Raw genomic sequence first — 13424 nt, 5'->3', positions numbered from 1 at the left:
TTTGCAGTTTGGCAGTTTGCAGTAGAAACACTTATTTACCCATATTGTATTCGTCAGAATGTGTACTTTCTGAAAATATATGGTTTTCTGGGGTCTCTGTACTGTTAGGTGGGCTAATGTCGCATAATACACACACCGGGTGGTTATATTGCAGCAGCCAGCGCGTCAGCCGTGAAAATGTCTATACATATTGTCATTTGGGGGTCTCTGTGCGCCACATAGTTTGGTATATCTATGCACATTGGGTATCAAACTGTTTAGTAGACCCATATGTTTATATTTAGGATGCTTTATGCTGGTAATGATACATGGACAATACGATGCTGGAAAGTTGAAGCTTTGAGGCAATTTCCAGATATTTCACCAAAACCGACAACTTTGGGAAAGCCTTGCGACTCAGTAGTTTGGAGCAATAAGGCATGGGTACCCATTTTAGATTCTGTAGAATGTGTACTTTCCAAAAATGTATGGGTTTGGGGGGTAAACATATATTTCTGTGTTTTTACCCCACAAAAATGCAGTCAATGTGTTGATTTTTCATTAGCTGAAGTTACCCACGGGACTGTTTGTATGCGCTAACTTCATTTTGGGGCCTCTAAATGCCAGATACTTTGGTAAACCTATGAACAATGGCCACCAAACTGTTCGGAGGAACCCTGGCAATCATATTTAGGGTGCTTTTTCTTGGTGCATAACGATACATGGGTGATATGGTGCTGAGAAGTTGAAGCTTTGAGGAAATTTTCAGATATTTCACCAAAACCGACAATTGTGGGAAAGCCTTGCGACTCAGTAGTTTGGAGCAGAAAGGCATGGGTACCCATTTTAGATTCTGTAGAATGTGTACTTTCCAAAAATATATGGGTTTTGGGGGGTAAACATATATTTCTGTTTTTTACCCCCACAAAAATGCAGTCAATTTGTTGATCTTTCATTAGCTGAAGTTACCCACGGGACTGTTTGTATGCGCTAACTTCATTTTGGGGCCTCTAAATGCCAGATACTTTGGTAAACTTATGAACAATGGCCACCAAAATGTTCAGAGGAACCCTGGCAATCATATTTAGGGTGCTTTTTCTTAGTACGTAATGACACATGGGTGATATGGTGCTGGGAAGTTGAAGCTTTGAGGCAATTTTCAGATATCTCACCAAAACCGACAATTGTGGGAAAGCCTTGCAACTCAGTAGTTTGGAGCAGAAAGGCATGGGTACCCATTTTAGATTCTGTAGAATGTGTACTTTCCAAAAATATATGGGTTTTGGGGGGTAAACATATATTTCTGTTTTTTACCCCACAAAAATGCAGTCAATTTGTTGATCTTTCATTAGCTGAAGTTACCCACGGGACTGTTTGTATGCGCTAACTTCATTTTGGGGCCTCTAAATGCCAGATACTTTGGTAAACTTATGAACAATGGCCACCAAAATGTTCAGAGGAACCCTGGCAATCATATTTAGGGTGCTTTTTCTTAGTACGTAATGACACATGGGTGATATGGTGCTGGGAAGTTGAAGCTTTGAGGCAATTTTCAGATATCTCACCAAAACCGACAATTGTGGGAAAGCCTTGCGACTCAGTAGTTTGGAGCAGAAAGGCATGGGTACCCATTTTAGATTCTGTAGAATGTGTACTTTCCAAAAATATATGGGTTTTGGGGGGTAAACATATATTTCTGTGTTTTACCCCACAAAAATGCAGTCAATGTGTTGATTTTTCATTAGCTGAAGTTACCCACGGGACTGTTTGTATGCGCTAACTTCATTTTGGGGCCTCTAAATGCCAGATACTTTGGTAAACTTATGAACAATGGCCACCAAAATGTTCAGAGGAACCCTGGCAATCATATTTAGGGTGCTTTTTCTTAGTACGTAATGACACATGGGTGATATGGTGCTGGGAAGTTGAAGCTTTGAAGCAATTTTCAGATATTTCACCAAAACCGACAACTTTGGGAAAGCCTTGCGACTCAGTAGTTTGGAGCAATAAGGCATGGGTACCCATTTTAGATTCTGTAGAATGTGTACTTTCCAAAAATGTATGGGTTTGGGGGGTAAACATATATTTCTGTGTTTTTACCCCACAAAAATGCAGTCAATGTGTTGATTTTTCATTAGCTGAAGTTACCCACGGGACTGTTTGTATGCGCTAACTTCATTTTGGGGCCTCTAAATGCCAGATACTTTGGTAAACCTATGAACAATGGCCACCAAACTGTTTGGAGGAACCCTGGCAATCATATTTAGGGTGCTTTTTCTTGGTGCATAACGATACATGGGTGATATGGTGCTGAGAAGTTGAAGCTTTGAGGCAATTTTCAGATATTTCACCAAAACCGACAATTGTGGGAAAGCCTTGCGACTCAGTAGTTTGGAGCAGAAAGGCATGGGTACCCATTTTAGATTCTGTAGAATGTGTACTTTCCAAAAATATATGGGTTTTGGGGGGTAAACATATATTTCTGTGTTTTTACCCCACAAAAATGCAGTCAATGTGTTGATTTTTCATTAGCTGAAGTTACCCACGGGACTGTTTGTATGCGCTAACATCATTTTGGGGCCTCTAAATGCCAGATACTTTGGTAAACTTATGAACAATGGCCACCAAAATTTTCAGAGAAACCCTGGCAATCATATTTAGGGTGCTTTTTCTTAGTACGTAATGACACATGGGTGATATGGTGCTGGGAAGTTGAAGCTTTGAGGCAATTTTCAGATATTTCACCAAAACCGACAACTTTGGGAAAGCCTTGCGACTCAGTAGTTTGGAGCAGAAAGGCATGGGTACCCATTTTAGATTCAGTAGAATGTGTACTTTCCAAAAATATATGGGTTTGGGGGGTAAACATATATTTCTGTGTTTTTACCCCACAAAAATGCAGTCAATGTGTTGATTTTTCATTAGATGAAGTTACCCACAGGACTATTTGTATGCGCTAACTTCATTTTGAGGCCTCTAAATGCCAGATACTTTGGTAAACCTATGAACAATGTCCACCAAACTGTTTGGAGGAACCCTGGCAATCATATTTAGGGTGCTTTTTCTTGGTGCGTAACGATACATGGGTGATATGGTGCTGGGAAGTTGAAGCTTTGAGGCAATTTTCAGATATTTCACCAAAACCGACAATTGTGGGAAAGCCTTGCGACTCAGTAGTTTGGAGCAGAAAGGCATGGGTACCCATTTTAGATTCGGTAGAATGTGTACTTTCCAAAAATATATGGGTTTTGGGGGGTAAACATATATTTCTGTGTTTTTACCCCACAAAAATGCAGTCAATGTGTTGATCTTTCATTAGCTGAAGTTACCCACGGGACTGCTTGTATGCGCTAACTTCATTTTGAGGCCTCTAAATGCCAGATACTTTGGTAAACTTATGAACAATGACCACCAAAATGTTCAGAGGAACACTGGCAATCATATTTAGGGTGCTTTTTCTTAGTACGTAATGATACATGGGCGATATGGTTCTGGGAAGTTGAAGCTTTGAGGAAATTTTCAGATATTTCACCAAAACCGACAATTGTGGGAAAGCCTTGCGACTCAGTAGTTTGGAGCAGAAAGGCATGGGTACCCATTTTAGATTCAGTAGAATGTGTACTTTCCAAAAATATATGGGTTTGGGGGGTAAACATATATTTCTGTGTTTTTACCCCACAAAAAATGCAGTCAATGTGTTGATTTCTCAGTAGCTGAAGTAAAGTCCTGAACAATTTGGATGTGCTAACTACATATTGGTGTCTCTAAATGCCAGATACTTTGGTAAACCTATGCATAATGGGTATCAAATTGTTCAGTGGACCCCTGGCAATCATATTTCAGGTGCTTTTTCTTGGTACCTAATATAGTTTGGGATATGCGGAGCAGCAAAATAAAACCTTTGAAATGATTTTTCAGAATTTTGAATTTTTTGTTGAAAAACCGCTATGTTCAGACAAGCTTTTATGTTTGGTAGTTGGGAGTAGAGAGACATAGTTACCCATTTTGTAATCGGCAGAATGTGTACTTTTCAAAAATGTATGGTTTTCTGGGGTAAACCTACGGTTTCAGGATTTTTTGCCTTGGAATCTAAAGCATGCCGTTTTCTGCCTTAGTGCTTTCAAAATTCGGTAATATACTGCCGGGAGTTTTTGCTGTACAGAAATCCTAAATCTCCCTAAAACTATACATATCTGGTATTGGCACGTTCAAATCAGTTGGATTTTCATCCGTAAAATGAAATATTTTTCTGGTATAAATTGATATACGATGAAAAATGGTAATTTTTCATTTTTTTTTGGTATTTAGCACTATAAATTTTTTTGCACAGGTGGAAATACATGAAAACTCAGGCAGATTTAGAAAGCTCAGTTTCTACCGAAAAAAACAATGTATAGTTTTCCTAGGTAAACTATAGGTTTCCGGTCAGAAAATGCCCCTAAAGTGAGAGAGCACAAAATGTTTCAAAAACGGCTGGCATTTCGCGTAACCAAAATGTGAAATTCTGCTGGCACTTAAAGGGTTAAACAAATGTGTTTGACTTAGTCCAATATTTGTGGTTTATTTACTAGTAGGCTAGCCTGAGCGTATTTGCAATCTGGTACCCAATCTTCTTTCCCCAAGTTTATTTGTGGGTTTGTTGAAATATATTTATTCAAATTAACAAATAGAATTACTGTGATACAAGTTTGAAAATGCATGTTAGTTTTCAATTCTTCTTTAAAAGAAAACTTAAAAAAGCTGTATAGGCATAATGTAATCATTCCTTTCAACTTTTCCTACTTCAATGAATTTGCTCTGTATAAATAAAACATACAAGAATGTAAATTCAGCACTTTTTTTTGCAGGAAGAATACTTGGTCGAATTTATTCAGTAGACTTAAGTGGTCAATTGGGGACATTTTAATCATAAAAGTCCATTTCAGGTGTGCTGCCTGTATATACTCTGTGGGCTCCTTTTGGCTGAAATTAGTATAAAATTAAATAATGTTTCATGATTATTGCAGTTCTTAGGTAATGCTTAAAGTTTTCTTTGCATGCTGCTTTTTCTCTGGTTTATTTACCAGACTACATTTCAGCTATATTTTATTAATAATGATTGCGATCACAGCTTTTCATTGAAGTGTTTGGTGCAGTCTTTTATTTTAGGAACTAAATGTTCAGAGTCTTAACTAAGCAGTATAAACTTGTACTAATCATAGGAATAGTCATTAGCCAATAATACCAATACACCAATAACAATCTAATTGTAAAAATAAAGATATATTATAATGTATTTTCTTTTCGTTGAAAACATAATTTTATTAAAGTAAAAAGAATTTTGTAGAACAACATGTGGTCTCACAGTTTACAACAATTTAATATATGCTAGCAAGGTACAGTACATAACACTTCTACTGCACCTTAGTTATGATGCGTGAGTGCTGTGTGTTCTAATCATTTATAAGAAAACAAAGAACAACATGATAAGGGACAAAAGAAAAGAGCATAATGATGCATGGTCAGTATAAATCTCATGCTATCTTTTACAAACCTCTAGAGATAGTCTGTTTGCAAGATAGTCGAGGCTAGTTTGAGTTTGATATAGAATGTGGCCCACTATGGCAAGTGTGCTATGAGATGTGAACTACAGATTTTTTCCATGGTCTACAAGACATTCGACGGCAGACGGCACTTCTGAAAAAAGAGGGTTTATTGGAAATCCTGCTGGAAAACACCTAGGTGTTTTCCAGCAGGATTTCCAATAAACCCTCTTTTTTCAGAAGTGCCGTCTGCCGTCGAATGTCTTGTCGTATACACAGTGGGGTCACTGTCTGACTGTGCACCCGATTGAAGGGGAGAGCGGTGAGCTAGTGCGGTCCTTCCTTTTGTTTGCCTATCTACGGATTTTCCATGGTCTAGCTATCAGTCTCCTTGCACTTATTAAATATGAGTTAAGGTTTTTCCAACTGTGGTATGATATCAGAAGAGAGAGTTGAATGTTTTTCAAGTTAGCATTGTTGTCATCATGTGAGTAAAAACTCCACATAGCATCAAGGTCTTTGTTGGATTTTCATATATGTTGATGGAGAAAGACTGGGCAGTACATAAGTAAACATCAATTTTTTAAGGTAGAACCTTGAGCTGTATGACTCTTCTAGTTTCCAGTTACACCATTGTGTAAGGAAAGACTTAACAATGCATCATGAATGGGCTAGGCAGTAATTTTGTTCAGGTCCATACTAAAAATAGCATTTGACTGATTCAGTGATGAAGAAAGTCTAAATATTTTGTGCTTGCTGCCACTGCTGTCCTTGTTTGAGAAACTTTTCACTGGCATCATAAATTAAGAAGTCAGTTGTGACAGGAGTGCTGAATTCCTCTGCTGTAATCATATTAGGGAACATGACAAAGTGTGTGCTTTCTGTCAGTACTCCAATTCTTAAAGTCAACAACAAGGGAATTTCATATTGCAGATTGAATTTATGACATGGGGGGCATTTGAGATTGCTTTTGCCTACATACATCTTTTTAGCATGAAACCCAGCATAATTAGTTAACTCAAACGGGGTTTCATCAAAGATTGCTTATGCCGGTAAGCACAAGCTATCTTATATGGGCCACTAAGGGTAATTACATGAGAAGTAGTTTATCCAGCACCAAGACATGGCTGTAATCTGTAAAAAAAAATTGTATTTTGCATTTTCTAAATTACCAAATCATTCCATGTAAGGTAGGCAACAATAATCTGGCTTCACTGAAGAATTTGCTGATCAGCAAAAACTCGCAAAACACATAGAAGTCAATGGGCATTTTTTTCCACAGCAAAACAGGGTAAAAAATGTCACTCATCACTAGTAAGTAAATATCAATGATATTTTTTAATGAACAATTAAAACTAGGTCAATTACTTCATACAACACCCTATAATAAAAAAGCAAGAAAAAAATGTTGAGCTATAACTTGTCCACCTCATAGAAAATCAATGAAAATGATGGGCTTCCACTTACTGCAAAAAAGATCTGGAGAGAGCTATGTGCCACTTCTATATACTGGTACTCTAGAAAGCAGTCAGAGATGCTAATGTACCGATGGTCCTCTGGTGCCCAGTCTGGAGCAGGAGTCACTCCTGTAACCATACAACCTGGTCCATTTTCCATCCACCAGGATCGATGCATTGAAACATTAAATGTCATAATAAGGTCTCTCTCCTAGTGAAAACAAAACAAAAAGTTATTGACACAAAGTTAAATGCAAAATAACAGCAAACACAAGAGCATGTGGAATTTATTATTTTAAAACACCAATAACCATATACCAAATTGCCAAAGACAAGCTTCAACACTAACGATGTTACAACACCCACGTACCCTACTTTAGATAAACTGCTGGAGGAATTTAGAAATTAAATTGATACTGTTTGTTTGATTTGGATATTGACTATCTATTCTTTAGTTATCATATGCTTGACATGTATCCCTGACAAACCCATGCAGTTTTTCCATTAAGCTCTAAATGACTAATAAGCTGTAGACTAGAGGGAAGATGATTTCTAATAAATACATTTTCTAATCATTCTGTGCATGAAAGTAAACCTATAGGTTTGTTGAAATATGTTTTTTTCTTAAATAGCTACAGGGAATAGTGATGGGCGAATTTGCGCCGTTTCGCTTCGCCAAAAAATTTCCGACTTTCGCGCGAAATTCGCGAAACATTCGCGAAACGGCGCCGGCATCTCGTTTTTCACGCTGGCACCCGTTTTTCACGCCGGCGTCGGAAAAACGGGCGCCGGCGTCAAAAACGGGCGCCAGCGTAAAAAACGAGACGCCGACGCCGTTTCGCAAATTTTTCGACGTTTCGCGAATTTCGCGAGAAATTCGCAAATTTTTCGGCGAAGCGAAACGGCGCGCGTTTTTGACGCGCGTTTTTTTCGAAAAAAAATGTTGACGCCGGCGAATTTTTGCCGCGAATTTTCGCGGGCGTTTCGCAAATTTATTCGCTGGCGGTGAAACGCGCAAATTCGCCGCGAATTCGCGCCTGGCGAATAAATTCGCCCATCACTAACAGGGAATAAAAAAGTGCATTTGTATCATTTGAAGCATAGGGAATAACTACAAGTAATCACTACATTAGGAACTTTTCCTAGAGAAGACCCTATTACAATACTCTTCTCTAAAGGTCTATAGTATTATTTCCAGAAATACATAGTCCAGGGACTTGTAGAACATTTCTGTTCTCCCATTGTTTTTTGCTGAGGGTAGGAGTAGTACAGACAGAAATGACAAAATTATTTTTCTGAGACCCAATAGAGGCAAGCTCTGTTTTCACTGGTTCTTGGTTTCTTTGTTTTCAGCATACATAGAACAAGTTTATTCCAGTAATTATCTGTGAGGCCATTATAGTAAAAGCACTTTCTGGCAGTACACTTGAACTAATTTCTCCAGGGATGTCATCTAGAGAAAAAGCTAATTGCTTGCAGATGGCTTTACTAGGTAACTCTGAACTTGTAGCACAAAATGTTAAGTCTCCTGACACATCTAACCTCAATGCCCCAAACATTTATGTTGAAAGTTGAATCCATTACACAAATATAAGTTGATAAGTTGAATCTATTATACAAATATACATCTTTATATGACCCTACTTTTGTCAGATATTCTACACTTGGTTTGAAATAGCTGTCATTCCAAAAATGATATAAATTTGTGGGCTTATTGTTTAGTTTTCAGAATAACTGTTTGTTATGTAAACATATTTCAAAAGATTTAGCTATGTGTGTAGGGTTAAATTATACTACTTATGTATGTTACTCGTATAATTATATTACTCATTTATATCACTTCAGATTCTTCCCCCACTGGTCTAAATTCTTTTTAGCATCACAGTCAAATGGCATTGATGCATCTCAAAAAACGAAGCAATACTATTATTGGTTGTAACCTGTCATCTATTTGCTGATGTTTTACCATCAGAACCAGAAGCTAGAAGCTGCATCATTTTGACATAAAGCACTAGAAGGCACAATTTAAAAGTCACAGTTAGTAGAGGATACAGAAGTGCTGTACCTATGTAGAATGAGGCCACAGCTGGAGCTGCTGCTTTTCAAATCTCTAAAAAGACATGGAGGAGATGTGACAGTGACCAGGCATATCTACAACATGGTCAAAGGTAGTTAGAGACTCTGGGAAGTAGCCAGTGAATTAAGCATGTGTCAGTCAAAGGCATGGGTGAACCCTTTTGAACTGTACATATATTAGAAAAATCTGTTAAAAAAATAATTATTTACCATTTACCTCTTCATTGCAGTGTACAAAGTGTACATTTCTGACACAATAACCATGTTCTTTTTAACAACAATGTAGTATTTTTCCAATGATTCCTGCATAATTGCAGTCACCTGTGGGAGATGCATGTAATACAATTGTGGATGATGCGATAAAATTTACCCATCATAATGAATCAGACACAATTATGCAGAACACTGTCTATCTCCAGTTGGCATCATTCCCAACTGTGTAGATGGCATTTTTTGAATGTTTGGCTCTATGATGCTTTCATCATATGATCAATTTTGTAAACAATATTGGAAAACTTTGGTCTTGTGTTTTAAAGCAATATAATAGTAAATTAATGCCATCTTGGCTATGGTGTAAGTGACATTGTAGAAACATTTTAGTATAGTGTAACCCTTGACAACTGATCTCATTAAATATAAGCGTCACAGAGGAACCCCCATAGTTAAAATACTACTTTGTAAATTACTGTAGAAATCAGGTTTTAATATATACCTGTATATATTTTTACATATATCTACTCTGTCATCCAAAGGATCTGGTTACGCTAAAATTCAAAAGCATTTCATGTGCTGCAGAGATTAAAGGAAGATAAACTGCACAATTCAGTGAAAAAAAGGAAATGAATAAACATACTTATATTTTCAAAGAAAACTGATCTATAAACCCAGCTAAAAAGAAGCTTATATATTATGTTGCTTTTAAGAAACGATCTGAAAAGATAAATCCTTAAACGGATGCATGAAAGTGAAATTAAGTAAGGAATGAGACAGAAATAGGTCATCATTATACAGGGAACTGTTTATTAATCTGCTTTTGGAATCTTATGGAGAGCACAAATGTAGATTGAATACACTGTATCCCTGTAATTGTACAATGTTGCAGAGTAGTAAAATGTATGCAGAGTTGTTCACCTGTTGCACTGTTTGCACTGTAAACCATAGGTTTATGGTTATGTAATTTGAATGACTATATTTCCAATATCCATGTCAACAACAACCTTAATGTTACCTTTGTACAGCAATAAGCTGTACAGCATAAGAAATGACACAATGCGTGACTTAATAAGTAAACTGACTGAGAGATTTCTAACTAACAATAACTCCTTATTTCCTCTTTAGTGATGGCCCATGGAAAGCATCTGCCTAGAGGTAACTTATCAGCCACCACCACACCGACTTGACAAGCACTGCTGCCAATCTATCTGTCTTATCCCTGCCCCACCCAAGTTCGCTGTCCGGGAGGGACGTGCCAATACCTAGTGAAGTTTCCAAACTGTGAAAAACCTCCCCCATTGTTGCCACCCCATATCAGATGCAGTGACAATCCCGCAGCTCTGTCCCCAAATGGTATTCTCCCTTGAACTATATTCCTACCTTAGGTGGGAGAGAAATCCTCTCAGGTCATCTGCAAACTCAAGATGGCACAGTGGCTTCTGTGATATTTCCCTGTCCTCTCTATCCAAGCCATAACCCTGGCTCCTCCCAACGCATCTTGAACCATTGGGCTAACTCTGCCTTGTTGGCTAACTATTCTTCTGCTTATCCTGGAGGCCATTTCCTAAGGAGAATGTTTGTACTTAACTGTAAACAACTAAGAGAATCAACAATTATTCACATGTAGTGGCAATGCATCTTCATTAAAAATGCCAGGTAAGTGTTTCTCCTTAATGCAAACAAGATTTAAGAGGGGTATACAACCAAATCCTCAAATAGCTTCTACACATTATGACTCCACATTTTACCCCAAACTAAATTATCTGCAATGTCAAATTCTAATTACCATGGTGTCAATAATAATTAGTAAATTGAAATTAGTCATTCACTACAATATTTTTGCTCAATTATGGACCAAAACAGATGGAATCAGTAACAACCCTAAAAAACATGGACGTTCAAATGAGCTATAGTAGCCAACTAAGTTGCCACAACAAATCTACAGTAAAAGCTAAATAAGGGTTATAAATAAACAGAAACTAAAGTAACATCCTCCTTCTTTTCCTAACCTATTCAGGTATTTCTAAAAGAAAGAAATATGCAAAATAAGACCCTTTGGTGTTAGACCTTTCATAAAATCAATTCAGCGTGTTCTATCTGTGAGACAGTCATTGGCATAAATTTTTGGATCTGAGGAAAATTAAATTTTGTTACTTAATTATAATTTTGGTATTATTTACTAGCCTGGCTTTTTGAAAAACAGATAATATATTAGCTCAAAGGATGAAAAGGCGGCACACCGGTTAGATAAAAAAGGGGGTTTATTCCAAAAGGTCACTGACGCGTTTCGGTAGTGGCTCCCTTAATCATAGGAGTGGCCTATTTTCTTCTTTTTGCACAGATAATATATTACTTTAAGAAAGCATTTTAAGACATGTTGTGAGATGTTCTCACATAGGTGCTTAATTGCATTTGTGCATTTGTCTGTAGCAACCGTCATATATTTGCTTTAATTTTCTTACTTTTAATAGTCTGACCAGAACTTATTGCAGTTTACACTTGCTGGTTTAATGAGTCCCTTTTACTGAGACAACTGAAAATAATGCATGACTTTCAAATAGTTTAAGTTCTGAAAGAGAAATAAAGTATAAAATAATTTATAAATTATACAAAATATTACTTAGGGGGTTATTTATCAAAAGTCGAATTTTAGAGCTATGTAAGCTTTTTTAAACCTCGAATGAACTCAGAACTCGAATGGTTTCTTATTTAAGAAAAAACTCATATCAGCAATTTTGGGATTAACAACATGAAAATTAAAATTGATCGAGTTTTAGGCAGAAAAAAACTCGAAACGCTCGAATTTATTGAGTTTTCAAGTGAAATCAACTGAAAAAGCTCAAACATCACGAAAGCATTAACATCTTCAAATTGTTCAAAGATCTCTGCTATTGACTCCTACATGACCTACATGTTTTTTTTAAAAAAAAAAAAATGAAACATTTTAGTTTTTTGAAACTAGTGATTAGTGACCCAAAAATAACCTCAAAAACTTGAATTTTTTGTGGAAAACACAATTCGGCCCTTAATTAATTTGCCCCTTACTATGAAATGGCAATGCACCTTAGCTACCTACCGGAGAAGATTAATGCTGCTTACAGAAACCTATCTCTTATTTTGACTTAATTATCATTCTTTCTGCACTGTGAAAATGGCGGATTGCTGCGAGAAGCTTTTCCCACACCCCCGGCTCTGTGTATGCAAATTATGGAGGGCCATGATCCCTTTGAGGCCCTGTTCTGAAGCATATAGTCTCTCTCTTTCTCTCTACTACAGTTATGGGACCTGTTAGCCAAGAATGCTCAGGACTGAATTTGAAAATTCATACCTTAAGTCTGCTTAAAATCATTTGAAGTTTAAATTAATATAATAGGATTGTTTTCCTACAAATAAGGATTAATCATATTTTAGGTGTGATCAGCTACAATGAACTGTCATTACTGCATTACAGAGAAAAAGGGAAATGTGTATTTAAATTTGGAATTATGTTATTAAACTGGAGATACCCTTTACATCCTGTGATTTGGAGCTTTCTGGATAGTGGGTTTCCAGATAACAGATCCTGTACCTGTATTATGAAACTACCAGATAATTCAAATGCTAAAGATATCAAAACATATTTCTAGCCTACTTCTTTAGTTCAGTTTTAGTTCTCCTTTAAAGCACTTTAACAATGTAGCAATTTGAGTTGCATGGCTCATATTCATACTTAGGGGCTTTGAAATACAGTGGCTTTAAATGCGTCATTTTTGTCAGTGCTGTTTATTACTTTTCCTCTTAGAAAAAAAATATATATTTCTGTCAATACTCCAAACTGCATTTTGTTTTTTAAATGCAATAAACTAAAGAGTGACACCTGCAGTAATTAAAGATAAATGTTACAGTTTCTTAAATTGCATTACCTATAATAACTGGTAATTATATTCATGTTTATTGAAACTATTCTACTGCCAAAACTTCTGTTTTTAATGGAAAGTCCAAGTTTAAATATATGAAGAAATATTTGTAGAAGAATGGAACATGCAGACCAATTTCTCTACCAGCATTTTCATGATGTAAATGGTATAAATGAGTATACCAATGGTAACTCCTAAGAATAACCCTGCCCTGAGTCATCTGTACTTTTCCCCCCACAAGTAGTGATGGGAGAATTTGACCCGTTTTGCTTCACCAAAAA

At 36.7% G+C, this 13424-nt stretch overlaps 1 protein-coding gene across 3 annotated transcripts in view; it reads right to left on the bottom strand.

Moving 5' to 3' along the window:
• The window catches only part of LOC108716142 (sodium/potassium-transporting ATPase subunit beta-1-interacting protein 2), a 658173-nt gene that overhangs the window by 138831 nt on the left and 505918 nt on the right, over positions 1-13424 (bottom strand). For all 3 annotated transcript variants that reach the window (XR_005961265.1, XR_005961266.1, XM_041562904.1), the window contains one exon: positions 6969-7169. Coding sequence is in view for 1 of the 3 variants with exons in the window: in XM_041562904.1 (XP_041418838.1) it covers positions 6969-7169 (201 nt within the window). In the remaining 2 variants the exon portion in view is untranslated. The remainder of the gene's footprint in view (positions 1-6968; positions 7170-13424) is intronic.

The sequence above is a fragment of the Xenopus laevis genome, chromosome 5L (genome assembly GCF_017654675.1).
Source record: "Xenopus laevis strain J_2021 chromosome 5L, Xenopus_laevis_v10.1, whole genome shotgun sequence".
Lineage (NCBI taxonomy): Eukaryota > Metazoa > Chordata > Amphibia > Anura > Pipidae > Xenopus > Xenopus laevis.
Note: the sequence above shows the minus strand (reverse complement) of the source record. Positions and strands in the feature narration are given on the sequence as shown.